The 25,200-nt window shown below is 52.7% G+C and overlaps 1 protein-coding gene across 2 annotated transcripts in view; it reads right to left on the bottom strand.

The window, feature by feature from the left end:
* The window catches only part of ASIC2 (acid sensing ion channel subunit 2), a 1,007,421-nt gene that overhangs the window by 86,676 nt on the left and 895,545 nt on the right, over positions 1–25,200 (bottom strand). For both annotated transcript variants that reach the window (XM_008695389.1, XM_040640998.1), the window contains exon 2: positions 517–667. In XM_008695389.1, coding sequence (XP_008693611.1) covers positions 517–667 — 151 coding nt within the window. The remainder of the gene's footprint in view (positions 1–516; positions 668–25,200) is intronic.

Genomic DNA, 25,200 nt, shown 5'->3' with positions numbered 1-25,200 from the left:
TGTACACACAGGCTCCCCACGGGCTCACCCAGGCCTGGAGCCAGGCCCCTGAGTCCATGCCCTTCGGCTTTCCAACCCAGCAAGCTCCTCACCTTCCCCCAGCGGGAGGAGCCACTTCCCTTGCTGCTGGGCCTCCTTGGCTGGGTTGGGATAGTCAAGATGCTGGAAGAGGAAGGGGCCGGTCTGTGTCTTCCTCTTCTCCTGAAATCAAGCCACCTGCCTGCCCAATCATGCCTTGCTTCATGCCTCCTTCCCAACACCCCGCTCTGCCCGGCTGCCCTCCCTTTCCAGTATTCCTGTCATCTGCCCCTCTCCCATCTACTGAAATCCGAGGAAGCCCAGAGCATCAGTCCGTGCAGGGACATCCTTACTCTCCACTGGTATGTTGCCATCCCGCTGATAGACAGCGGTCCTTCATAGCCTGGGCCAAGACAGCCCACCTGAAGCAAACCAGTCTTCCAGAGTCCTGTAGCCCTCCGCCACCGCCCACAGCCCCGGTCCCTGTGCCCAGCTCACCTGTCTCTCCCCAGATGGGCAGGTATTCATCTTGCTGAATGTCCAGCATGATCTCCAGCCCGTTGCCTGTCCCGCCCTTGACCGTGGTGAGCAGAGGTTTGCCATCCTCGCCTGAGTTAAACATGTAACACTTTCCATATTTTGTAAACACCTGAGGGAGAGAGGAGAGGGAGAGCAGCACATGAGTGACCAGACTAGAGACTGGTGAGACCTGAGGGGTGCAACATCAGGCCAGGGTCCCCACAGCCCGTCCCAGTCAAGCCCTCTCGAGGACCAATGATTCCTCACTGTGGCTGATGGCTGGACTTGTGCCAAGCGGGATTCTGACATCAAAGAACAAATCTGGACACACTCTGGGGTCTGTTGCAATGGGATCTGGTGTCTTCTCCCTCTGGGCACACTCCCCCGCCCCGGGTGGTCCTGTCCATCTTCCAAATGTGGAACATCATCTGTAAGCCAATCTGCACCTCCAGCCCCAAGCTCTCTCCCGGCCTCCAGACTCACTGATCCCAGCACCTGATAAGGGTGACTTCAGGGGCCCCAGAGTCCCCTGACACTCAGGGAGTCCCAGTGGGAACAAACGTCCTCAGGTTTGCCACCCGACCCAGGGAAATATCCCAGGGAATAGCATCACCACCTGCCAAGAGGTTCAAGCCAGACCCTCAGAGTGGCTGTCCACTCTTCCACTTCCTCACCCCCATGTCCGATTAGCCACCAAGGCCTATCAAGGCCGTCTCTACATCCAGCATGCATTTCACCTTTTCTTTACTGCACTCTGCCGTAACCCAGGACCCAGGCATTGCTTGCCTGGGCTGCTATGGTTTCTTAGCTGGGCTCCTGGATTCCAGACCACCTTCTCCAGCCCATCCTCCAACTTTGCTGTGGCTCCCTCTTTCTAAAATGTAAACCTCACCTTGCTAATCCTGTGCTTAAAATCCATCAGGGCTCCCCAGCGCCCATAGGCTAAAATCTAGGCCCTCCGTACCCAGCCTTCTATGATGCCCTCTGCCGACTCCATCCTCCCGCTCCCTATCTGTGTCCATGGGAATCCACTAGAAGGGAAGCTCCATGCATTCGGGGACTACATCTGCTTGTTTGCTGAGGTACTTATCCCAGTCTGGTACCTGGCACGTGGGGGTGCTCCAGAAATAGATGTTGAATGAATGAATGAATGAATGAGTGAATGAGTGAGTGATGAGTGGGTGGATGGAGTCAGATCAGACAACCTGCTGTTTCACACACTTCTGGCTTTCTATTTGCTGCTTCTGCTACCTGTAACTCCTCTAACTCCTCTTCCTGCCTGGACAGCCTCTAGCTGTTGTCCAAGACTGGACTGATGCGTCTCCTCCAGGAAGCCTTCCTGAGCCCCAGGACCAAGTTGGGCTATGTCCCTCCTCCCCGTTCCCCTTGCTCCTTCACCACAGCAGCTATCACATGGCCCCAAATGGTTGGTCCGCATCTCTCCTGAACGTGACTTTGCCGCTCACTTCTGAATCCAAGGACTTACTACAATGCCTGCCACCCAGTAGGTATTTGGACACGTTTGTTTGATGATTACCTGATTACAACGATGTGGTGTGATGGTGTGGTGGTGTGATGGTGTGATGGTGTGGGAAGAGCCCAGGGCAAGGAATGCAGAGATCTTTGTCCACGTTTGACGTTGCCACTCATTAGTTGGGAACCAAATAAACCCTCCAAGCCTCAACTTCTCCATCTATAAAATGGGAGTTCTCGCCCTTTCCTTAGTACCTCTCAAGGTTACTGAGAAGATCAGCTGGGGTAATACATGCATACGTGCTTTGAAAACTATAAAAGCTTTCTACAAATGCTATGGGTTATTATGCTTACATAACTGCTTTGGAACGTCGAGCCGAAGCCAAATTACATCTGGCAAAATTGGCTGGAAGAGAGCCAGGCCAACTGTATTGGGTTCCTGCAGCCACTGAGTTTTGGGCCCAGACCCCTCCTTGGCCATGCTCCCCTGAGCTGTTCCCGCCTGCAGCATGGACAGAGGGGGACTCTCTGGCTTCCCATCCTCCAGTGCGGGGGTAGATAACTAGCAGGGGCAAGTGCTGGAGGCTGCCTTTCTCATGCAGACCTTGAGGGCCAGATGGAAGGAAGGAAGAGAGGCTTCTACGAGGTGCCAGACGCTCTGCTAGACACTCATCTGTGTTACCTCCTTTAACACTTGCAACCATGACTGCTCTGGGTACTGCTGCTCCCATGGTGCAGAGGAGGAAACCGAGGCCCAGAGATGCTAAGTGACTTGCCTAAGGTCACACAGCTGTGAAGTAGAGATGCTGAGATACGAAATACCTGAATATCTAATACTTATGTTCTTTCTGGTTGTGCTCCCTTGGGTCTTTGTCACTGGGACCTTTCTGAGCCGTACTCTGTTTCTCTGTACCTTGTTTTTTCCATTAGCCCATCAATAGTCACAGGCATGTGCCCCTCCTACGTGCAAGGATTATGGGGATTGCAAAGAAGTACAAGGCCGGCTACCTGCCTTCAAGACCCGTGGGAAGCACCAGCAAAACATAGAGTCCACGTTTTCTTCCCTGTATAACATGTCTGAGTCCCTGACCAGTCCCACTGTTTCAGGACAGCCAAGCCCTACGCCCTCAGCTTCATGGTGGGGGAGGACAGCTGAACCTGGTTTTGCAAAAAAACCCTGAGCTTTATCGTTGCTGTTGCATACAGCTACTGGACCTGGCTGACGCGTTCATCCCCGGAGAGATGTTCTCTGGGACCACCGTAGTGAACAGATGAGAGAATCTTACAGTTAGCACATCCTTGGCAAGGGGTTGAACACATCTGGAGTGACTTCTGGGTGTTCTAATAGGATTTTTCTTTGTAGGACCACTAAATAGGCTTGTTGGCTCCAAAACCGATTATAATATGAATTGCCTATCTACACGAGGAGATTCGTAAGTAAAAGTACATTTCGGCTTCGCACCGGATTATTGCAAACTCCAAATCCCCCACCTCCCCACACTTGGTAACTGAACTCCAGAATATTGGGCTGGGGTTAGATTGTGACCCCTACCCCCCGGGGTCAGCGGTGGTCCCAGCCCAGGGTCTCTGATCCCAGACATGCTGGGTGGGTGGGGTCGAGAGAGGGTATTAACCCTCCGTGAGCTTCCGAGGGGGATGACAAGGTGCGGAAACTCCGAGGGCCCTTATAGACCATCTCACCGACCCACCTTACTTCACGGCGAAGGAAACGCAGAGCCGGGAGGGAGGAGGCAGCTTGCTGGAGGCTGCGCAGTGAGGACCGGCTTAGTCTGCATTTCCTTTACAGTAACCTCCCTCAGTTTCCCCACTTACAACAGGAGATGGAGGCCCCGGGGGCTTGTTACCTTCAGCTGGTCATTGACACAGCGCCTGCTGCATGTCGGGCCCTGGGCTGGCACCCCCAAACCTCAGGCCTCCAAGTCTCCCCTACAGAGGAGGGAGCAGATGAGTCTTTGCGGTGGCAGTGATGGAAACTCACTCCGCATCCTTGGCTGTCCCCTCGCCGGGCCTGCTACTCGTCCTGGGCCCCGGTGGTGGCTCCCGCAGGGGCCCATGGTGTCAGTCTCTCCCCCGGCCCCTGCTCCCAGCCTCCATTTCAATTGGGACGTCCTGTCTTACAAGCTCACGCCTCCCGTTTTTTCCCTTTACGGCGCATATCCAAGCATGTAACTAGCTGGTTACCCATGTGGCTGTTTGTTGGACACGTCTTCGCTAGGCTGCAGGCTCTGAGATGGTAGGGACTGTGTCTGTTTTGTGGAATGAACGAAGGGACTCCAAGGTGCTGCCAACCCACGTCCCCTTGCCCACCTCTGGGCGGTGCCCTTCGGTGCTGGCCAGCCTTGCTGGTTCTGGCAAGAGCTGGGCCTGGCCCTTGTCCCCCCTTCCTCCCCTCTCTTTGTCTGCTGAGGCCCTTCTCGGCTTCCCACTTCCTCGTACCTAAGCATTTTTGCTTGCTTCTGCACGAAGGTATTAGAGGAAATAACCCTTTCGGGGGCTAAGACAGTCTACCTTTGTGGGGGCAGGAGAAGGGGCTCTGAGACAGCAGGCTCGTGCTGGCTGCACGCTTCTGCCGGCCCCCCTGACGGCACTGCGGAGCCCGCGGCTCCTGCCTGGTGTTTCCGAGACGGTGATCTTCCTCTCTGCTCAACGTCAAAGGCCTGAGAGCTATTTACACACCGCACAATTCTGCTACAAACTTGGGACAAGTTGCAGCTCTCCTTCCCCATTTCGGAGGAATAATGATGTGTAAGCGTAACACACGCTTCAAATGTCTGTCTTATCGTCCCTGGCCAGAAAGTACAATTTTTAAGTCCAGACTGTCAGGCCCAGCTCGCCGCTTCTGCAGACCTGCCATTCTCCCAGGCTTCGCTCTCCTCTCCCGGTAAGTGCTGACAGCCCCCTCGCGGATGGCCGCAGTGGAACGGCTGGGTTGCTAGGAGTCTAGAATTGCACTCGGTCAGGTGGGTTTGTCAGACTTAAAGGTGCGCATTTCAAAGCTGGATCTCCAGGGCGGGGGGGATCCTGAGATAAAAACGAGCCCCGTGAAATTCACTTTCATTGCTAACATTTGCAGGGTGCGTTACAGCTTAGAATGCCTACCCTGAGAAACAAACTGAGGGCTTCAGAGGGGAGGGGGATGGGGGAATGGGATAGACCGGTGATGGGTAGTAAGGAGGGCACGTATTGCATGGTGCACTGGGTGTTATACGCAACTAATGAATCATCGAGCCTTACATCGGAAACTGGGGATGTACTGTATGGTGACTAACATAATATAATTAAAAAAAACTTAAAAAAAAAAAAAAAGAATGCCTAAAGAAGGCGGCAGCTCTCTCTGTGGCCCCACGAAGGGGAGGAAACTAACAATTCCTGAGCCTCTACTCCGTGCAGGGCCCTGCTTGGCATTTCCATAGGTGTTCTCTCTTCCCTCATGGTGGTCCAGCTCCCCTGCTGGGGAGACAGCTTGTGATTACTTCCCAGGAGTTGAGGAGACTGAGGCTGCTGACGAGGTGGGTCGTAGAGCTGGGACTTGTGGGTGAGACTTTATCACCAGGGAAGTTACAAGGAAGGAAGCCTGGGATCTGGGGCCAGACAGGATGCGATCAAGGCAGCCCCCTATTACTTGTCAAGTGCATGGCCCCGAACATGGCATTTTTCTGTCCCCAGGGCATTGCCCCATCAACAAACCAGCAAGACAGTCTTGCCGTGTGGTTGGATGGCCTAAGTGAGAGGATGTAAGTGGGTTGGTTTGGAGGATTATGTAATAGATAACCTAACTAGTTAGGGATCCATACAAGGTGTGTGGGGGGTGTCACTAGGTTTCTCTTCAGCGGAAGAGAGATTAGTCATTTGGGTTATTTTTTTTTTTAAAGATTTTATTTATTTATTCGACAGAGATAGAGACAGCCAGCGAGAGACGGAACACAAGCAGGGGGAGTGGGAGAGGAAGAAGCAGGCTCATAGTGGAGGAGCCTGATGTGGGGCTCGATCCCATAACGCCGGGATCACGCCCTGAGCCGAAGGCAGACGCTTAACCGCTGTGCCACCCAGGCGCCCCAGTCATTTGGGTTATTGGTAGGGAGGCCGAGATGAACTGAATGGGGGCTTGAGGGCTCCTGTCCTCTCTGCTTATGCCCCTACAATACCGAGCTCATTTCGAAGTAGTTAGAGGAGATGAAGATCACCGTGTACCACTGATCGCTTACTCCTTAATACCGCCAAGCCGGTTGCTGAAGCCCTGGGCAGCCCATGAGATGACCGGCCCCATGGAGTTCTGGAGGAGAGGGAGGTATTTCCATGCTTATCACCCACTTTGAAAATCTACATGTGAATTCCAACCCAATTGTAACCAGTTATTGGTAAAGTGGGAGGATCCCACCAATCTGACGTTGACACATTCTAAACTGAAGGAACATGGATGTGAGGATGGGGAGAAGGTCTCACCGTCTTCCTGTAACAGAGTAGCTCCGAAGTTTGCTACCCTCCCTGGAGTGCCACTCACTGTATAGCTGCCATCACTAATATTTGCAACAGCCCCATGAGGTTGGTATTATCACCCCCATTTTACAGATGAGAAGATCAAGGCCCGGAGGGCTGAGCCAGGTCACCGAGCTGGTCAGTGGAGAAACTCAGGGCAAAATCCATCTTTGCCTAGTTCCAAAGCCTGCGCTCTTTGCCCCCTGCCCCTTGTAGCTACGGCTCCAATCATACCTCTTTCCCAAACTGCTGTGCTCCCGGCCAACTGGTGAGATTACAGCTTGCTAACTCAGGGCTCTCCCACCTGGTAGTAGGGAAGGTATATCTCAGAGTCAGAGGCAACCTGGAAAAGTGCAAACATCTTCTCATCCAAACTTCTCTTTTTCATATGGGAGTCTAAGGTCCACAGAGGTGAAGTGACCTGTTTCAGGTCACACAGCCAGTTGGGGGACAGAGCTGAGATCTGATCTGGGCTCGCTGGCTTGGGTCTGTGCTCTTCCTCTAAAGCCTTCTGTTTGCACATGCCAGGGGCTGGAAATCACAGCCAGGCCCCCTTTCTCAGGGCATTGTGTCCAGAAATACAAGAAAGATTGGCAGCCGCTGCTGGCCTCAGGTGCTAGCATCCAGGCTCGGCGTGACCTGCCGGGGTCCCCGGCCTTACAGAGTCTGGGAAATGCAAAGTGGGGCCCTTGCTGGGAAAGGTTAGGAACGGCTGATACCCATGAAGACACAGTTTTCTGGTTCAATTAATAGTGCAAACAACATTTCTACACCATGTACCTACTTAAGAAAATAAATTATGTATAAGTTCCCTTAAGGATTGTTGAAATACCCACTCACCAGCAGAGCACTAAGCCTGCAAGCTTCCGACCTTCCAGTCCCTTCATTAATCCTGACCTTTAGGGCTTCTTCTAGGCAGTGGGTTTCTTGTCTCTTTTTGCTTATTACACTTGAAGGACATGAAATTGCACTGCTCCGAAATGCCTTCAAAATTCAGCCTTTCCCTCTCCACACCCGCCCCCCGCTGAGTTAACTGAGCTTGCCTCGCAACGAGTTTCTGAAATTTCTCATTAGGCTGTTTTCGAAAGAACCTGCACGTTCAAGCCAACCGTTTAGTCTTATTTGTTTGGTTTGCCTTTTTCAGACTCCTGAAACACATTTCACACAATTGGGAAGTGAGAACGTCTGTCAAATGGGTTCCCAAGCTTCCAGGAAACAAAATGAATCTGCCTTTTTGTTTCCTGAAGTTGCAATTAGCATGTCTCACCAGTTCTCTCCTTCCAAGGACTGTTGCATGACTGTGTTTATTTCCTACCAGAAGATTAAAAAGGCCCTTGCAACAGATACCCACGAAAGCACCTCCTTGTGGTCCGTGCTGTTCCTGGAAATGAAGGAGCCCCTTTGCAACCACTTGTCACCTCTTCCCAGCCAGGAGGCCACCATCTCTTTTTAGGACCTCATTAATATCATTCTCCTTAGAGGCGACTTTCTGGGGGGGAAGGGGAAGAAGGAACAGTCACCGAGCACTGACCACGAGTCGAGCCCCTGTGCCAACTGCTCCATACCCCTTCTATCCTTTCAAGCTCACAAAGCCCGCTAATGTCGGCGTTATTCCGCCCAGTGTGCAGATGAGAAAACTGAGGCTCTGGGAGGCTAAATACCTCGTCCAAGATCCTACGGCTANCGTTCCCTTGTATGTGCAGGGGTTGTGGGAAGTACGCTTGGCATTATTAGAATGTGTGAGACGGTCATGCGACCCCCTCCTCCACGCCCCTGCACCCATCTGCTGGGATGTGACATTTCCCGTGCCTGTCTCGCTGCGAGGCCGTCCTCTCTCCTCGCTCTAAGCCTGAGTGCAGCCAGGTCCTTGTCCCCCGGCAACTGTCCAGAGAGCTTGAGGCTGCGCAGGAGGGAAGCGTGTGCGCCGTGCAGAAGGAAGAGCATCACGCAGCTGAGAATCTGTGTCAGCTGGGAAAACAGCACGAAGGGGAGGAATGGGCGACGCAGAGTGTTCTCCTCCGATTCAAACATTTTGTGAGCAAATGTGCTGCTGGTGGATGACTCATGGCGACAGAGGGCGATTTAAAGGCACTCCGGCTGCTCACCTGGAGAGTCGCTGGAAACGCCAGACTCTGCTGATGAATCCCTCCTGACAGCTCATGTGAGCCTCCCATACCGGGCTCGACTTGAGGCTGCGAAGTGGGATGTGGGGAACCAGACGCCTTTTGAGCTGGACCTGCAGCTTGGCTGGTGGGGGGCTGGGGCCTGGCCTGACGGAAGTTTCAAATGGGATTCAGCGACAGGTGGGCTGCTCTCTCTGCTAAGGCCCCACTGTCTGTCTCCTGCGGGCAGGAGGGGCTGTGGCGTTTTCATCTCTGGATCCCCAGGACCTGGCTCCAGACCCGGCACATAGTAGGCACTTACGGGAAATGTCTGGGTGAAAGCGAGGAGTTGAGCATGGAATTGCTTCCAGGACTGCCTCTGCACTGATTGGGGGTAATTTCATCTCGTTGGCTCTGGATCCTTCCTCTCGGAAGGGCTGCCAAGAGTACCTTTCAGTAAAATTGTAACGATCGAAAGGGCCATAATGGGTCTGAAAAGGCTCCGTGGGGGAAAAACCCTCCACCCAAGCGGGGCCCATTTCTGTGTGTGGTTTGCAACATGCCGAAGCCCGCCAGGAGCAGGGGAGGGGCGGAGCTGTAATTTTGCTGTGGGAATTGAATCTGAGATGCTGTTCCGTCTGGGGCCATCGGCACAGCCCATCAACTCACTTGGTGGACATCTGCAGACCCCCTCTTGTGTTCTAGGCACCGCCTCAGGGGTCGGGGATGTAGAGATGAGTCAACCCTTTAGGAACTATCCAGCAGTTCTCCTAGAGAGGGTGGTGCCAGGGGCTGTGGGAATGGATAGAAGCAAAGCTGCCTGGTGGGCAGTGATGGAGGGGGGTCTGGGGTCTGCTGCAGAACTCTCTGTAGGCACGGTGACGGTGACACCAGGGTACTTAGCAGGTTGAGACAGACCCCTTAGACTGGCTCCTGGTCTGAGAAGGGCCATGCTGACACTCTCAGGAAGACCAGTGGTGCCAGTCCAGGCTTCTGGCTGCCTGCTGAGCCCTGCCTACCTGCCCATCACCCCAGCTCTCTTTTGGAACCGAATACCCTAGACAACCATGGGCTCTACTAAAATGTGAGCAGGATTTGTGGAAGAACACAGACTTTGGAGTCAGATTATCCTGGCTGAACACCTACTATGTGCTAGACACGGTGCACGATGAATAATGGAGCTCCCTTGTCAGATAGTTGATAATCATTAAGACGGAGATGCAGTGACCGAGAGGCGTTGGTACCTGGTTCTTTCCAAGGATGCCTGTGTCAGTCTCAGAGCACCCCCCACTCCCCTCAAGTCTGGCTCTCTGATCTGCCCATTGCCAACAGGTTGCCAAGCCAAACTTAGGGTCACAGGGCCAAGGCAAGTAGATAAATCAAAAGAGCACACGTCTGGAGAGCCAAGGCTGACTGGGAAGAGGATCCCCTTAGCTGTCGCCAGATGTGGGGAGCAGGCCCCAGGAGGGGTTCTCTGTTTTTAAGGAGGGACGAAAGTCCAGAAAAAGTGAAGGACAGAGTGTGGCCACAAACCACGCCCAGTCCTGCTACCACTTTCTTCTGCTGCCCTCACTCTCTGTTTCTGCCCCTGCTGACCTGATTCTTGCTGTCCCCGTCTGGCCCGGTGCCCAGGCAAGGCAGACCTGGGGCAGCATGAGTCCAAGGCACAGCAGCCCAGACACACTGGGATGCAGCCCTGCGTCCTGCCACATCTGGATGTTCTGGGGAGCGGGGCACTTCTGAGTCTCTGTTCTCGTTACGCACAAGATGATGGATGTACCTGGCAGAGGCCGTACCTGGGGTCACGGTCTCTGTTACGAGTTCTTTTTCCAGAGCTTGCCTGATCCTGACTGCAGCCCTGGGCCCTCTTCTACCTGTTGCCTGCTGCGTTTCCAGGGATATGTTACCTGCTTGGTTTTCCCTAAGGCTGTGTTAGATCTCTTCTGAAACATCCCTTGGCTATCCCCATATAAGAAGTCTGTATTACTCTTGCTGGATATTTCTGCTCAGTTGAACTTCACTTTCCCTCACCCTCCTGGCACCTATTCCCAGGGCTTGGATGGGCTTCACTCTCACTGTATGTTTTGTATCTGGATGACCAACCCTGAGATAACACATGAGTCACTTCTTGCACCTGCCTCATTGCACACCTGCTGGGAATTGCATTTTTTTTTTTTTGGCAGATGTGGGATGAGGAGGGGAAAGGAGGGGATCAGATATGTGTTCTGTTGTGTTCCTGGTTAATTTCCCATTATTCTACAGGGCTGTGTCGAAAACGATGCATCAGTAAAAACCAAATGATGGTTTATGATGTTTGCAGAGGAAAAGCAGATGTTCCAATTAATGCCAGGGCTGAAAATAATCCCAAGGCGGGCTGATTCTAAAAACTGATCAAGAAAAGGTCAAATAGGTAACTACCCACATGGCACTGAAATCCTCATACTGCTATATTCTTACTGATTTCATGTTTTCTCATTAAAAACATATTTCAGTTTTTCTAGGAAATGCTCAGAGAACGTCCTTGTCTTCTGCTCTTCCCAAGGGCTGGTCTTGGAGGTTGAAGAGCACGTAACTTTAGTAGCAAAGCATGTTCACAGTCATCACAGATTCACAAAGGCACAGGGTTTCTGGTCGTTCAATCAGATTGCTTTCCTGACACGTGCAATTAAGGCCTGGCTGGCAGATACACAGCACGCACGACGCCACTCTCCCTTGTAGGTCCCTGGCAGACATAACTGATCGATCACAGCACTCTCTCTCTCCGGGCCTGACAGTTCCTCTTTCAGGCCAACAATTCTGGCTGCCACTGAGTCTCTTAGATGAATCCTGTTTGCATTCTTTGTGTCAGAAGAACATAAGTTCTCCTGGTGGTGCAGTGTTTCTGTAAGAAGCAGCAATTCCTGAATTTGGGGGAAGGTTTGGGCACGTACCAGATGGCAATACGAGGGGCACAATTTCGGGGGTTGAGGTGGAAGGAACTCTAGTTGGTGACCAAGGCAGACATAGGACTTTGCATACTTCCAAAGGGCTTAGACTTGGCCCCTGTGGCAGAATGGAGCACGATTAAGCTTTGGAATCAAATCCCAATTCTGGGCTTTCCTAGCATTTTAAATCGGGCTAAGACCCCCTGAGCATCCCCACGTCATAGACTGGTAGACTAGACTCCTAGGAGACTGTAATTTTCATTGTACCACAGTTCCTTGACTTACGATCCAAGTACCAAAGGACCTGAGATGATTTAGGGGCTTTCAAAATGGAAGACAAAGCATTCTTTAGTGCATCAGACATCGAACGAGCAACTATGCCATGTCGAACGCGCTGCTAGTTTCTGGGAATACAAAGATAGTAAGACATGGATGCTACCCGCGGGTAGTTTATGAGTTGTCTGGGTAGAAGTGGAGATAAAACAGCTTCAGATCATCAAGGAGATACAGCAGCTGTAAGACCAGCACTGATCAATGTATACAACGGAGCTCTTGAGGAGTAAGGTCCACCCATGGAATATTCGTTCCAGCCCATCACCCCTGTTGGTCTGCGTGCATTTTCACAGGCCCTTCTTTTTGCTACAGCTTGGACATCAGCATGCCTTCATGCAGCCTGCCTTCCCTGTCCTCCCCCAGCCCCAGCCCCTCTCCTCACCTCCAAATCCCGGCGTGGACTAGGGGGGCAGAGGAGGTGTCTAGGGCACAGAACCCAAGGAGGCACCCCCTTCCTGGGGCTGCACTCCCACTCACTGGAGAGCGCGCACCTCCTGAAATTTGCACCCCAGATGCCTTGCTTGCCTCGCCCTAGTCCAGGCCCTGCTCCAGACAGAGTCAGATGAAGAAAGGAGTGGAGACATTTGTGACGAAAGTGGCGTGACAACCGGTTCTCACAATAGGGTTGCAAAACAGACACTCTCGTCCCATTTTCAGATGAAGAAACTGGGGCTCAGAGAGGCGTCGCGGAGCAGTGACTGGCCTGCAGGAGTAGTGAAAGGTCACACACGGGCTTGTTCACTGGGGCAGATCCACGTGTGGACCCCCGTTCTGCCAGTCCTGAGCCACGTGATCTTGGGCCACTGACTTATTTTCTCTGACCTTCTGCTTCCTCGTCTGAAGAATGGGGATAATAATACCTCTCAGGGTGAGATGGCAGTGAACTCCAGGCACTTCCATCTTCTGGTTCTGTGACTCTGCTTTCCCACAGGTCGAGCGGACGGGCCGCACCTGCCTCACAGGGATGCCATGGGGACCCAATGAAATGATGGGGGTGCTGACCCAGAGTGAGTTCTCAGGAGCTGATGGCAGGGCGAAATGTCAGTTCCTTAGGCTTTGCTGTGTCTTCAGCCCTGTCAACTGTTCTCTTGGGGGGTCTCGAGGGCGTGAGCATGTGTTTGGTGAGTCCTTTGGGAGGTTCCGGATAATAGCTGCAGATCTTCCCTAGAGGGATAATTGAGACCGAATACCTGCTTCCTTCATGGGTTTCTGTCCTGATCCCATTCAAACCTCCTGGCAACCCTGCTTGCCTGACTCTCATTGCTAGGGAAGAAGCACCAGAATTCACGAGAGGCTAAAACCACTCTCCCAAGGTCACGCCGCGGGTCAGAAGCAGAGCAGGGTCTCCGCCCCATCTATGGGATGAAGAAGGCTCTGTGTATCCCACTATGGAACGGCCACCAAAAATACAAGCTGCTATTTCCCAGCAATGGTGCAAACCCAAAGATTTGCATCTGAGCGTGTTCCAACGTGCGGAAATATAAACAAGACTCATTACAAGCCGGTACATGAGACCTGGTGAGTGCCAGCTGCTTGCTAGGCATGGCGGAGGGATGCCTTGTGGCTCTGTAGGGTGGCCCTGTGGTGTCTTGGCTGTATCCCCAAAGTCTAGCTGAAGTTCCACAACTCTGTTCCCCAAAACCAGAGAAATGAAGGGCAGGTTAGCAGTTCTCTACAGGTTTAAGTCTCGCAGGTCCTACCTTGAGGCTAATTTCCTCCACTCAAGCCCTAGCGTTAGCCGAGTGTCAGGGTGATGCTACTCACGTCTTCTTGTGTCCTGCCCCAGCCTCCTGCACAGTGCTCCCCCTGCGCCCCACTCCTTTCCCCTCATTCATTTCCCATATAGTGGCCAAGGGATCTTTCTGGAAAGCAGACTCCCTGCTTAAACCCTTCCATGGCAGCAAACCCCTTGGTTGGGCTGATACAGGGATGCTGATGCCCTGGGCCCCCATGCAGCTGCTTCTAGCTCCTTCTCTCCTGCTCCCCCTGAGTCATCTCTGCCCAACTACACCCTTCTTCAAGCATGCCATGCTTCTTCACGCCTCTGTGCAGGCAGACATGCGGACCCCTCTGCTTGGGACCCCTCCCCTTCTTTTACCCAGATAACTCTTACTCATTCTTCCTGTCTTAGCCTGGCACCACCTCCTCCTGAACGTCTATCTGACTGCCCACCCTCCCCTTCAGAATGGGTTAGGCGCCCCCCTCGGAACTTGGACAGCCCTCGGTATCACGTCCGTTCCATCACAATGGATGGTCTGCTAACTCCTGCTTCAACGGTAGGCCCCCGCTGGCTTTTCCAAACTAGGGTCGGGTCTGAGGAAAGGACCCTCTTCATGCAGCCTGTACTTTCCCTTCCAGCCCTGATCACTTGTGCATTCGGTTGCCGCCCGTGTCCCCACGTTGGCCTGTAAGCTGTCGGCTGTCTGGCTCTGCTCACGTTCCGGACTCACCGGGAAGCTGACAGGAGACGGAGACTCGCATGCAGAAGGTTCATCATGGGAACCAGCGTTCTCGAGGTCCGCATGCACAGACCATACCCGTAAGGGAGCAAAGGAGGCAGGTGAAGCCCCCTGACCCATGAGGAGCCCCGGAGCTGGGGTGGCCGTCCAGGGTTGTTCTGAAGCAAGGCGGGGGGCCAGCTGTTACTCCCTCATTGGCTTTGGGCCACTCCTGGGGAGAGGACAGAACCCCGGGTGAGGTACCTCTGTGCTGGAGGACAGTTCCCAGAGAGTATTTCTGGACCTGAGAGCTGTCCACTGCCAGTACGCCAGTCACCGGGTGGGTGAGGGCCTCGGTCCGGCAAGGACGAGCGTCCATCACGTCGCCATATTCTCTGTATCTGCCCTAGTTCCGGGGACTTGGCAGGAAACCAACACATGCCGAATAAACACCAACATAAACGCATCCATATATTTGTCTATCTTTGTTCCACCCCCAAACTGTGGGACTGTGTCTTACTTATTTCTCCCCATGCTCTATGCAGAGCCTACCTTCTCATAGGTACTCCAATAGAAGTTTGTTGAATGAATGATTAAGCTAAAAGAGAAAGACCAAAAGAAACAGTGCTGCAATTTGTTTCATAAGGAAAGATAAATTTGCACACCACTTCGCTCTTCCAAGGCTGCGTCAAGTGAGCACACCTGTCTGGCCCTGTCTCATGAGCCAGGTGTCTTCCAAGTAGAAGATTCAGCAGGTGGGCCGTACCTCCCACGGCAAACCCCTGCCTACCCACATGGGTCCCGGCTGAATGGGCCAGGGAGAGATCTGGCGAGGAGGAGATCAAGTCTCCTTTCAGCAACGATAGCAGCCAGGCCTCCATCCTCCAAAGACAAAGAAGACATGGCTAGAGGAACGGGGGTTATTTAGGGTGGAAAAGGGCCGACTTGAGGAGGGTCACAGCTACCATCTGTCAAATACCAAATATTTGAAGGAATACCATTTGAAGGAGTAGGACTCCCTTCTGCTGTGGACAACAGTTAGGGAAATAACTTCATTAAAATGTCCAACAATAATCTTTCTGCAGAGATGGACACATTCTATATCATAAGGACGGGGGTTACTCATGCGTATCCATTCATCAGAGCAATATAGCTAAGATAGGGGCATTTCAACATGCAAACATTTTATGACAACAAAAAGGAAATATTAAATCATCAATATCATCATTATTATCATCCTTAGATGAGGGATGGAGAAGAGCGGAGGTATAGAGGAAATAAGAACATCAAAATGCTAATATTGTTTAATCTGGATGGCGGGCACATGGGGTTCATTATATTATTCTGTTTATTTTGTATACATGAGAACATTTGCCTAATAAAAATAGTTATATGTTAATTGTTAAAGATGAATCAAATGGACTGTGATGGGAGATAGTGAGCTTCCTGTCACTGGAAGTTTTTACGTCAACACTATGGGCGTCCTCGGACACCCCTACCCCACAAGAACCTGGGATGTTGGAGCATACGGCCAAGAGCAGGAGACTGGACCAGAGAGTCTTGGTCAGAATCCTCACCCTTTGACTCCTGAGGGAGGAGAACTGGCCTGAGGGTCTGGAACAGAGCTAGATTCTCGAAAGCCAGGAACTGGAGCTGGAGATGCTCACGCTGGACAGTGGAGTGGAGGCAGGATAGGTAGCCCATGGATCTAGGAAGGTTTGTGCACCTGCTGGGAGGTGAGCAGAATGTGGGGAGGACCCAAGTCAAAGACTCATGGGTTTGGAAAGCAGTCTGAGTCAGCGACAGTGTAAGTTTTGGGGCTCAGATCCATATGGCATTGCTTACTAGCTCTGTGACCTTACCAAGTCACTCAATCGCTATGAGCCTCAATTTTCTCGTCTGGAAAATGGGGGATAGGACCCACCTCATAGGATTGTTGTGAAGATTAAGTTAATATAGACAGCCATGCTCATTACCATTATTACTGTGTGCAAGGGGGAGAGGAGCTTAAGTCAAGGCAGGTGCCAATGGGGAGAAGGAAGGAGAACTTGAAGGCCTGTCTCAGACACCAGCCACCACTGGAGAGAGATGTTTTAGGGATGGCTGACAGTGGGGGTGGGGTGGGTATTTGAATACGTCAGCTTGGTTTAGAAGACAGGGAAAAAATCTGCAACGACCCTTCCACTGATAAAATTCCAGGACTCTCGAGGGATTGCAAGCAATTTTCTGGAGTAATTCCTGGGGCTTTCTATACCCCCAGCTTAGTCCCATCTCTTGGAAAAATGCACAGTGCTGAAGGGCCATGTGTCCATGCTCCCAGGACACAGTCGCCCTTTGGCAGCCCACATGGCTCCCAGACCACTCAGCAGCAGCTGTGATCCCCTCCCGGACCCTGACCAGTCCCGACCGAGCCTGGAGTCACACATAGCAAACCCCACAAGGGTAGGAAAGACATCTTTATCTCTCCGTCTAAGCTCCTGGTGCATCAGCAGTGTCTAGAAAATGATGCTGAGCTGTGTGTGCGGACGGGCGCCGTAGCTGGACCTGCCCACTTGGGCTTGTGTCCCTGGAGAGCCCATGAGGATGGAGGGACAGCCCACCCTCCTCCAGCTGGGCCCACAGAGCCCCAGGAGGCCGACTGGCAGCCACCGTCCGCAGGCGGCACTCCCGGCAGATGGCAGTGGCCTCGTCCTTTCCCCGAGTGGCTCAGAGCACCAGCATGGCCACCCACCGAACGCGCCATACGTCAGAAGCCTAATGGCACGTTTTAGAACATAAGTGGTAACCACCAAATGGGACCCAGGAAGGGAATTAGAGCCAGATGCACAGCGGGGAGGGAAAAAAAATTGAGAAGAGACTCAGAGGAAATGGGGCCAGATGCAATCAACCCGAGACAGGAAAAGGTATCTTCCAAGAACCTAGCCAGGGGAGTTCATTTCATTCAATATCAGTGCCCTTTGTGGAGAACTGGTCTGGACCCTGGGACCCTGGTCCATCAGCCTTGACTGGCCTGGCCCTGATCACAGCATTCTGAAATGGTCTGGAGCTCCCCCCAGCCACTTAGTCTGTTTTTCATTCAATAACGATTTTTGCATACCTACTATGTGGCACGAGGCTCTGTACCATAGCATTTAAGCTCACGGGTTCAGAATCAGAATGCCTACGTTCAAATGCTGGTTCTGCCCCTGACCCAGGGACTGAGCAACCTTCCCCTGCCTCAGTCCTTGTGTGTCATAACTCCCCCTTACGGAGCTGTCATGAAGTTACATGAGATAATACAGGAAAAAGATTTAGGACAGCGGTGAATACATGCCCACTGGAGGACACATGCTGACATTCGAGTAGGGGGAGGGGATAGTGGGCCACGTGTTTCCAGATCCCCTGCGTCCAGCTTGGGGATTGCACACAGTAGGCATTCGGGGGATTTGATCTGACCTGAGTGGAGCGCACACACACACACACACACACATGCACACACACAAAGCACGTGCACACACACAAGCATGCACATACACACGTATGCACCTGTACACACACGCACGTGCTACCTAGAGCCCTCGGCGGAAACCCACTTCCCTGGTAGGTAGGTGAAGTTTCCCAGACCCCTTTCACGGAGAGGGGGCTATTCCTGGGTCTTGGCTTTATGCAGGCATCTTGGTTGCAGGGCTCCCTTGTTTCTGGCGTATGGAGTTTTCCTTTCTTTAGAGCTTGGCCCCGCATTAAATGTTTTTAAATTGTGCTCTGTCCTGCATTTCTCTGTGTGTGTAGGGGAAGATAGGATTGTGTTGGCTCAGTCCATCATGGGGATGGAACTAGAAATCGTGACTGGAATTTTGATTTCATTTGCTCATGTCCTACCATGTTCACAAAGTTTTTGAGGTCATTGTAATAGAAGACGAGCAAGATAAGGTTCCTAGCCTAAAGGAATCTACAGTCCCTTGGTGGGGAGAGGAGTGTGAGCAAATAATTACAATAAACACTGGCAGAAGGACGTAGGCCGTAAACGGACAACTCAACCAAACATACACCGGGAGACTCCGAGTGGGGCCAAGTGACCAGTTCCCGCCTGAGGGATCAGAAGAAGCTTTGTGAAGGAGGTGGGATTTGCACGGTGGTCCCATGGAGGAGGAGGATTTCAGGACACCAAAAGCAGGGAAGGGCAGAGGGAACAGCATGAGTGGAGGCACAGAGGTGTGAGTGGGCGCATAGGGTGCTCTGGGAGCAGTGAGAACACTGGTGGGTTGGAGGGGAGGTTGTTGGGGAGGGAAGTAGTGGGTGAGACAGGAAAAGTGGGTCAGGCCAGATTGTGAAGACCCTGATGCTGGGCTAAGGCCAAGCATTGTGCAAGTGGCTTACACAGTTATATACTTAATGCTCGTGGCTTCTTATGGGATATACCCTCTTTAGGGGTGGGCAACAGGCTCCGAGAAGTTATGACATTCTACCATAAGCCAATTATTATTCCAAACTCAGCCCTTTAAGCCCTTGAATCCTTTGCCAGGATTCAAACTCAGCTCCACGGACTCTGAGTCCACGTGTCTCCAAGAATATGACGCCGTGCCGTGAAGCAGTTCTGGAAACGATGAGGGACTCTGGGAAATACCAAGTCTGTGTTGATCTTCCAGGTTTGGCACTGGAATGAAGGTGAAGAACCGCCCCTCACCTCCATCACTGCCACCAGAAAGAAAGAGAAAAAAGACAAAGAAGCTGAATGGAGGTCAGAAGCAGAAGAGCAGGGGCGCCTGGGTGGCACAGCGGTTAAGCGTCTGCCTCCGGCTCAGGGCGTGATCCCGGCGTTACGGGATCAAGCCCCACATCAGGCTCCTCTGCTGGGAGCCTGCTTCTTCCTCTCCCACTCCCCCTGCTTGTGTTCCCTCTCTCGCTGGCTGTCTCTATCTCTGTTAAATAAATAAATAAAAATCTTTAAAAAAAAAAAAAAAAAAAGAAGCAGAAGAGCAGAGAAATGTCAGTGCAAGGACTTCGAGAAGGCTCTGGGCTGGGTGAGGCGAAGAGGCCAGCCAAGGGTTCAAACCCTCCATCCACAATGGAAGAGTCTTAGAACTCTCAGCTCATTTGGCAGAAGAGGGAACTGAGGTGCAGAGAGAAGAGCCCCCAGTTTATGCCTCTCTGCTGGATTGGCCGACGGGCTCATTCATTCACGTACCCAACACCCAATCTCCTGTATGCCCAGCGCTGTGTATTATGCACATAATGTGTTAGGTACTAACATGCGACATCATTATTCCTCCAAGCAACTCAGTGTGAAAGGTGTTAGGACTCCCATTTTACTTATAAGAAAGCTGAGCTCCCAGATATCCAAGGTCGAGTGGGATTAGCACTCAGGCCACTGCCGTACCGAAGTCCGTTCCTTCCCATGAGGGCACGCTGCCTTTCTGCTCTCATTCCTGCCCTCAAAAGCTTCATGACCACAGTAGTCATATTATCGCCCCAAGGAGAACACTTTCGAGAGTGAAAGGTAGGGACAGTCTCAGTAATCACACCAGGACGACAGGCATACCCTGACATTGTCCCAACGACCTGGGACACAGGCTCGCTCGATACTAAGGGTGAATTATTTATATTTGCAAGGGGCTTGAAAGTGTTTCAAAGCATGTTCCCACTTTCAGCCATGCCTCATTTATATGGTGAAATGAGAACGTTCCCTAGATAACTGAAGCTCATCCTTTAAACTGCGATGTGTCAGGAATCTGGATGATTCTGGATGGTGAACTGTGAAACGCATGCAGCCCAGGGTTTCCTTCCCGAGTAAAGGGCACTCCACTGTGTTGTTCCCTGGGTTGACTTTCTTCTCTCACTCAGCTGGGGAGAGCTCCTGGAGCCCACGGGACTCAGGGCAGAGCCCCAAGGCAGGGCATTCCCTGCCCCAAGAGAGGGACAGGTACCAACAGTTTCGCTCTGGGCTTTCTGCCGTCAGCATCTCTCTGCCGTCAGCTAAGTCAGAGACTCAGGAGAGCGGAGAAATGTCAACATGAAGATGAGGAGATCTTTGAGCGGAATGAGTTCAAATTCTAGTGTTCTAGATGGAGATACTGTGACTCAGAGAAGGAAGGTAACTTGCTCGAGTTGCACTGCCAGTTAGGACAGGACTCCAGGTTTCCTGACTTCCAGGCCTGAGTTCCCTGTGTGGAGCCCCACCGCCCTCACTCCCCAGCATCCTCTCCTCCCCCCCCCCACTCCATCACAAGATACCCCCGGCGAGTGCCCCCGACACGCTGCACTGTCTCATCCCTCCATGCCTTCCCACTTGCTGTTCCACCTGCCTGGCGTGTCCTTCCCGGGAGGGCCCTGCCTGGCAAACTCTGCCCCTTCAAGAGGGAGGGCAAGCATCCCATCTGGTAGCCTTGCCCAAAGCACCGTACCTCTCTGGACCTTGTTCTTGGGGTAATTTCATGCTGTGCAATGTATGTCTGCCTCTTGGTTTGATTCCAGGCTCCCAGAGGACAAAGGTCTGTTTCCGCTCATCTCTGCATCCCAGCACCGCACACGGGGCCTGGGACAGAGCTAGCTTTCAATCAGTGTTATTGCGTTCGATTGAAATGCCCTTGCGGGGAGGAGGGTTAGGACAAGAGGGGCTGCCTGGGAAGGTCCCGTGTGAACAGGGGTTTAGAACAGGCCTGAAGGTGTGGGGGAGAGACGCACGGGGGCATGACAGCCCCAGAGACGGCTCAACACTGCATCTGCCTGTTGGAGTCAGCCTCTGGAAAAGTACCAGTGAATTAAAGCCCAATAAAAAAGTCAATTAAGTCCAAACTCGTTTATGCCTTAAGCTCCCCCAAGCCAGTGAGCCAGAATGCAAGCTGGGCCGATATTTCTCCATTTCCCTCCACGTCTACATTGGTCTCCAGTGAAGCAGCCGCGACACATTTTATTTCGAGTATAAATGGGGCAGATAGACTGATAGCAAAGTAATGGCTGCTGGGGTCTCTCTGCTTCCCATCCAGGAGACTCATGTCAGCAGGCGTGATGTCCATGTCCTGACCTTGGGCTGCGGATGGGGCCCCGGGGATCTGCGTGCGCATGTGTGTTTGCATACGTGTTTGGGGGGTGCACCCACAGACGCGTGTGCTCACGTTGTTCGTTACAGAGAGAAGTGCAACGTGCACTTCTGTGACTTGATTCACCCAGTTATTGCTCACATATTTATGGAGCAGCGACTGTGTGCCCGACACAGGACTAGCTCTGGGGTTTTGGTGGTGAGAGAGACAGTTCCAGGCCCTACTCTTGTGGGGGATACGGTCCAGAGGTCTGGAAGGGGAGACAGACAATAAAACAAAGAGTAACAACGAAGTGTATTGAAGATCGTGTGAATGCAGGTAGGTACGTGCACGCTCACCAACCGAGCTCATGCATGTCTGGAGATCTATGTACGTGTGCGCAGGAACAAAGTGGGGTGTGTGTGTGTGTGTGTGTGTGTGTGTGTGTGTGTTGGTGGTGGTGTGCGTGGGCTGTCTCTCGCTGACCCAGGTTCTGGAACACATCCCTTCAAAGTGATTGCAGACCAGTGACAGCCAAAGTGAGGTGATCTGTGTGTGTGAGTGGGGAAAAAATGAGAAGGGAGAGAAGTTGTCAGGGCAGCCGAATCTGAACACGGGGCCTGATACCCAAAGAGCGTGCACAACCCATGGCTTCTCCGCTTTCCTTGCGTTTCCCCTCCAGCTCATGTGACCGTTGCTCTCCCACAAGAGCGGGTGGGGGTGTGTGTGGCTGACCTCCTTGACCACCCTTTGGACTAGGGTGATGGGGGACGTGCTTCTATTCCCAGTCCTGCTGTTAACTGCGGAAGCCACTGCAAGGGTGGGCGTGGAGCTCGGAGTACTGATCTGCCCTCACTAGCTGTATAACCTCGGGCATGTCTCAGTCTCGCCGAGACTCAGATTCCTTATCTGTAAAGGGAGAGTAATGGACACTATCTCCAGCCACCATCACACGATTGCTGGGACAATCCGCAGTCCTAAAGCATCCAGGCCAAAGTGGGTCGGAGCTAACACTGCTCACAGCCCTTGCTCCCATCATGGGTGAGCCATCTCCGGCTGAAAACCACCTTTCTAAAGCAAGACTCTGGTAGTGCCTGATTGCCTGCGTGGCCCTTCCCAAGGTTTTTGCAGGAAAACACTATTTCTATGATATGCTTAAGGGAAAAGAAAAACAACGTTGTGGTCATATAGGTTAGAAAATGCTGGGCTAACCAGAGGTATGCATGTTTATTTCTTGTAACACTTCTCAGGGACTGCAATATACCAATGTGTGTTGTGAATCTCCAAGAGGCGGCAGAGCATATGTCATTTCTGTCTCAGGCTGGATCCTTCCAGAGGCTAGGACTTAAGGGTAGTGGCAGATTTGGGGGTGACTTCAGGAAGCCGTGGGATGAGGGTGTGGACTTGAGGCAGGGAAGGAAAGACCACCATATAGGGTGCATTCGGAGCGAGCTCCTGCTGTGAGTGGGGCTTAGTCCCGCAGGGGGCCGCTGAGAGATGTTCACCATAGGATTGTCTGTCTCACTGGCGCGGGGAAGAAGGAGGCCATTCATTGGCTTGCTCCTATTTATAATGGGTTGAGAGCTGCCTCTGGAGGGTTAACACCTTAGAACTTCCCGCCTGTCCGGTGCTCAGGACGAGGATGTCTGCGTACCCAGAGAATGCTCTCGGGCAGATGCTCACAGGGCTTTGCAGGAAGTCCCTGAAGGCAGGACAGGGGAAGGCAGAGGCCATACGGACAGACCACTGCCAGCATCTGCCATAGTCCCTTACTTGGCTTGACCTCCAAGTCCATGCTCGGATCCAAGACCCCATATGGGGTTATGGTTCCCTAGACCTTTCTGTGGTTAACACCAGCTAACACAGTAACATACAAAATCCCTCTATGGACTGGCCCTAATCTATTTTCCAATTTTATTCATTTCTATTCCCAGGTAGCCTGAAAGACTATATGGATTACTACAGTGGGAGGGCAGATGGCCTGGGTGCATACGAACAGCTCTCCATCTCTTCCAGTTTGGACTTTCCTGGGATATTTAGAATTCTCGTGTACACGTGTATGCTTGATACGCCCCATGGCAGAAGGCCCGGGACTCACTACAGGGTAGAGGCACCGAGCAATGAAGGGGATGGAAGGTCTTGGAAGGTGGTTACCCAAGGAATCTGGCACCAAGGAAGCCAGAATTCTTGTTGAGAGAAGCCAAGATTGAGGCTGGGATGCCACAGCAAAGCTTTAGGGACAGAGCACCAGTGAGGAACAACGGACGGTGGAGGCAGGTCAGGATCTGCTGGCTCGTCCCTTTCTGCGAGCTCAGGGGCCTAAGAGGAGCCACAAAGAGAATGTCAGAGCTAGAGGTTCAAAGCTCTGGAGGTCCTCCCAACCCCCACACTGATTTTAAATATAAAGAAGCCTGTGGACTAGAGAGAAGGGAAGGGACTTCCCCAACGTCACCCCACAATTTGAGAGCAGAGCTTGCTCCGAACGCACACTTCTTGCTCAGCGGTGAGCACTTCACTTTTTCCGCGACCAGTAGGGTTCCTTGCTACAGAGAATCCCCGTTCCCGGAGGAGAAAGCAGCCCCGCCCCATTTCCCCGCTGCACAAACCCCTCCCCCTGCAGCCCTGGGAACCGAGGGGCTCTGCTGCTTCTCCACCTTCCGTCGCACCCCCGCGAGCTCCTTAGAGGGCTGGCTGCCACCTCAGATAGTAATAATATTTGCAATTCTAGACGTGTCAGCAAGTTTTGCCAGGTATGTGAGAGAGCACGAATGCTAAGGCCTCCATCTGGGGATTATGTTAATACACTATCCTGAATTGACATTTGAAACATTGCACATTTTAATTGGCTGCCCCCGCCGTCTCAGGTCCAGGATCCTACAGTTGTTAGTAAGTGGGTGGGTGGAGGTTGTTGGAGGGATGCCCTCGGCTGGGTTGGAAGGAGTGCGGGCCTGGGACTCAGAGTCACTGGATCCACTCCCTGGGTGTGCGACCTTGGGCAGGTCACCTCTCATGTCTGGGCCTACTCTCCTCCTCCCGACCGTGGACCATGAGATGGTAGGACTTGACAATTGCGAAGGCTCCTTTGGGCTCGAACCTCCTAAGACTTGGACTGCCAGTGTCCATCCCCCAACTCCCCCAACCCAGAGTTCTTGCCTTCTCCCCATCACCTTTGCCCCGGATGCCAGGACCGCCAGCAATGTCACGTCTCTTCTGACTTGGGGACTATTTATACACTGGGGACACACTTTTTCCTGCCTACTGGTTAGCCACCTGGCTCTTACCTTCCAGACCTCTCAGCCCGAGTCCAACCGCTGCCCCCACTGGCGTTATGTAAGGATATTAACTAGTGTGAAGTAAGGATGGAGTTGTTTGGGGTCCCTTCCCCAAATCCACCCTTTCTCTGGTGCCCAAAATAAAGTTTCTTGGGAAAATCCTTGAGTCCGTTCTGTCTTTGACTCTATGGCCAATGGGTCGATAAATATGATCTTCTTTTTGCTCACCCAGTACCTAACTGGTGACTACTGGGGGCTCACTGTGCTGGGCATAGGCCGCCCACACTTCCCTGATGTTGTGTCCCGCCACCTCAGTGGCCTGGGCAGGCTCTAACCTCCCTTGCCTGGGCTCCTGGGTTCTCCCCGGCCCCCAGCTGGGCTCCTTTCTGGCTTGCTGCTAATGCCGCCAAAGCCCCCTTCATTCCCTGTGGCCATTCCTCCTGGAGGCCCTGCAGACTGGTCCCTGGGCTCAAGGACCCCTGCCCAAACGCCCTTGCCATGGACCGTGTCTTGAAGAGAACCTGTGAACCCCCCCCACCTCTGCCCAGATGGATAAGACTGCACGCTTGAACAAGTGTGGAATGTGGAGGTGGGAAGATGTGACTGCTGGTCCTGGCCTTACCATTACC

The sequence above is a fragment of the Ursus maritimus genome, unplaced genomic scaffold, assembly GCF_017311325.1.
Source record: "Ursus maritimus isolate PB19 unplaced genomic scaffold, ASM1731132v1 scaffold_24, whole genome shotgun sequence".
Taxonomy (NCBI): Eukaryota; Metazoa; Chordata; class Mammalia; order Carnivora; family Ursidae; genus Ursus; species Ursus maritimus.
The sequence above is the reverse complement of the archived record's forward strand: the minus strand, read 5'-3'. Positions and strand labels throughout refer to the sequence as shown.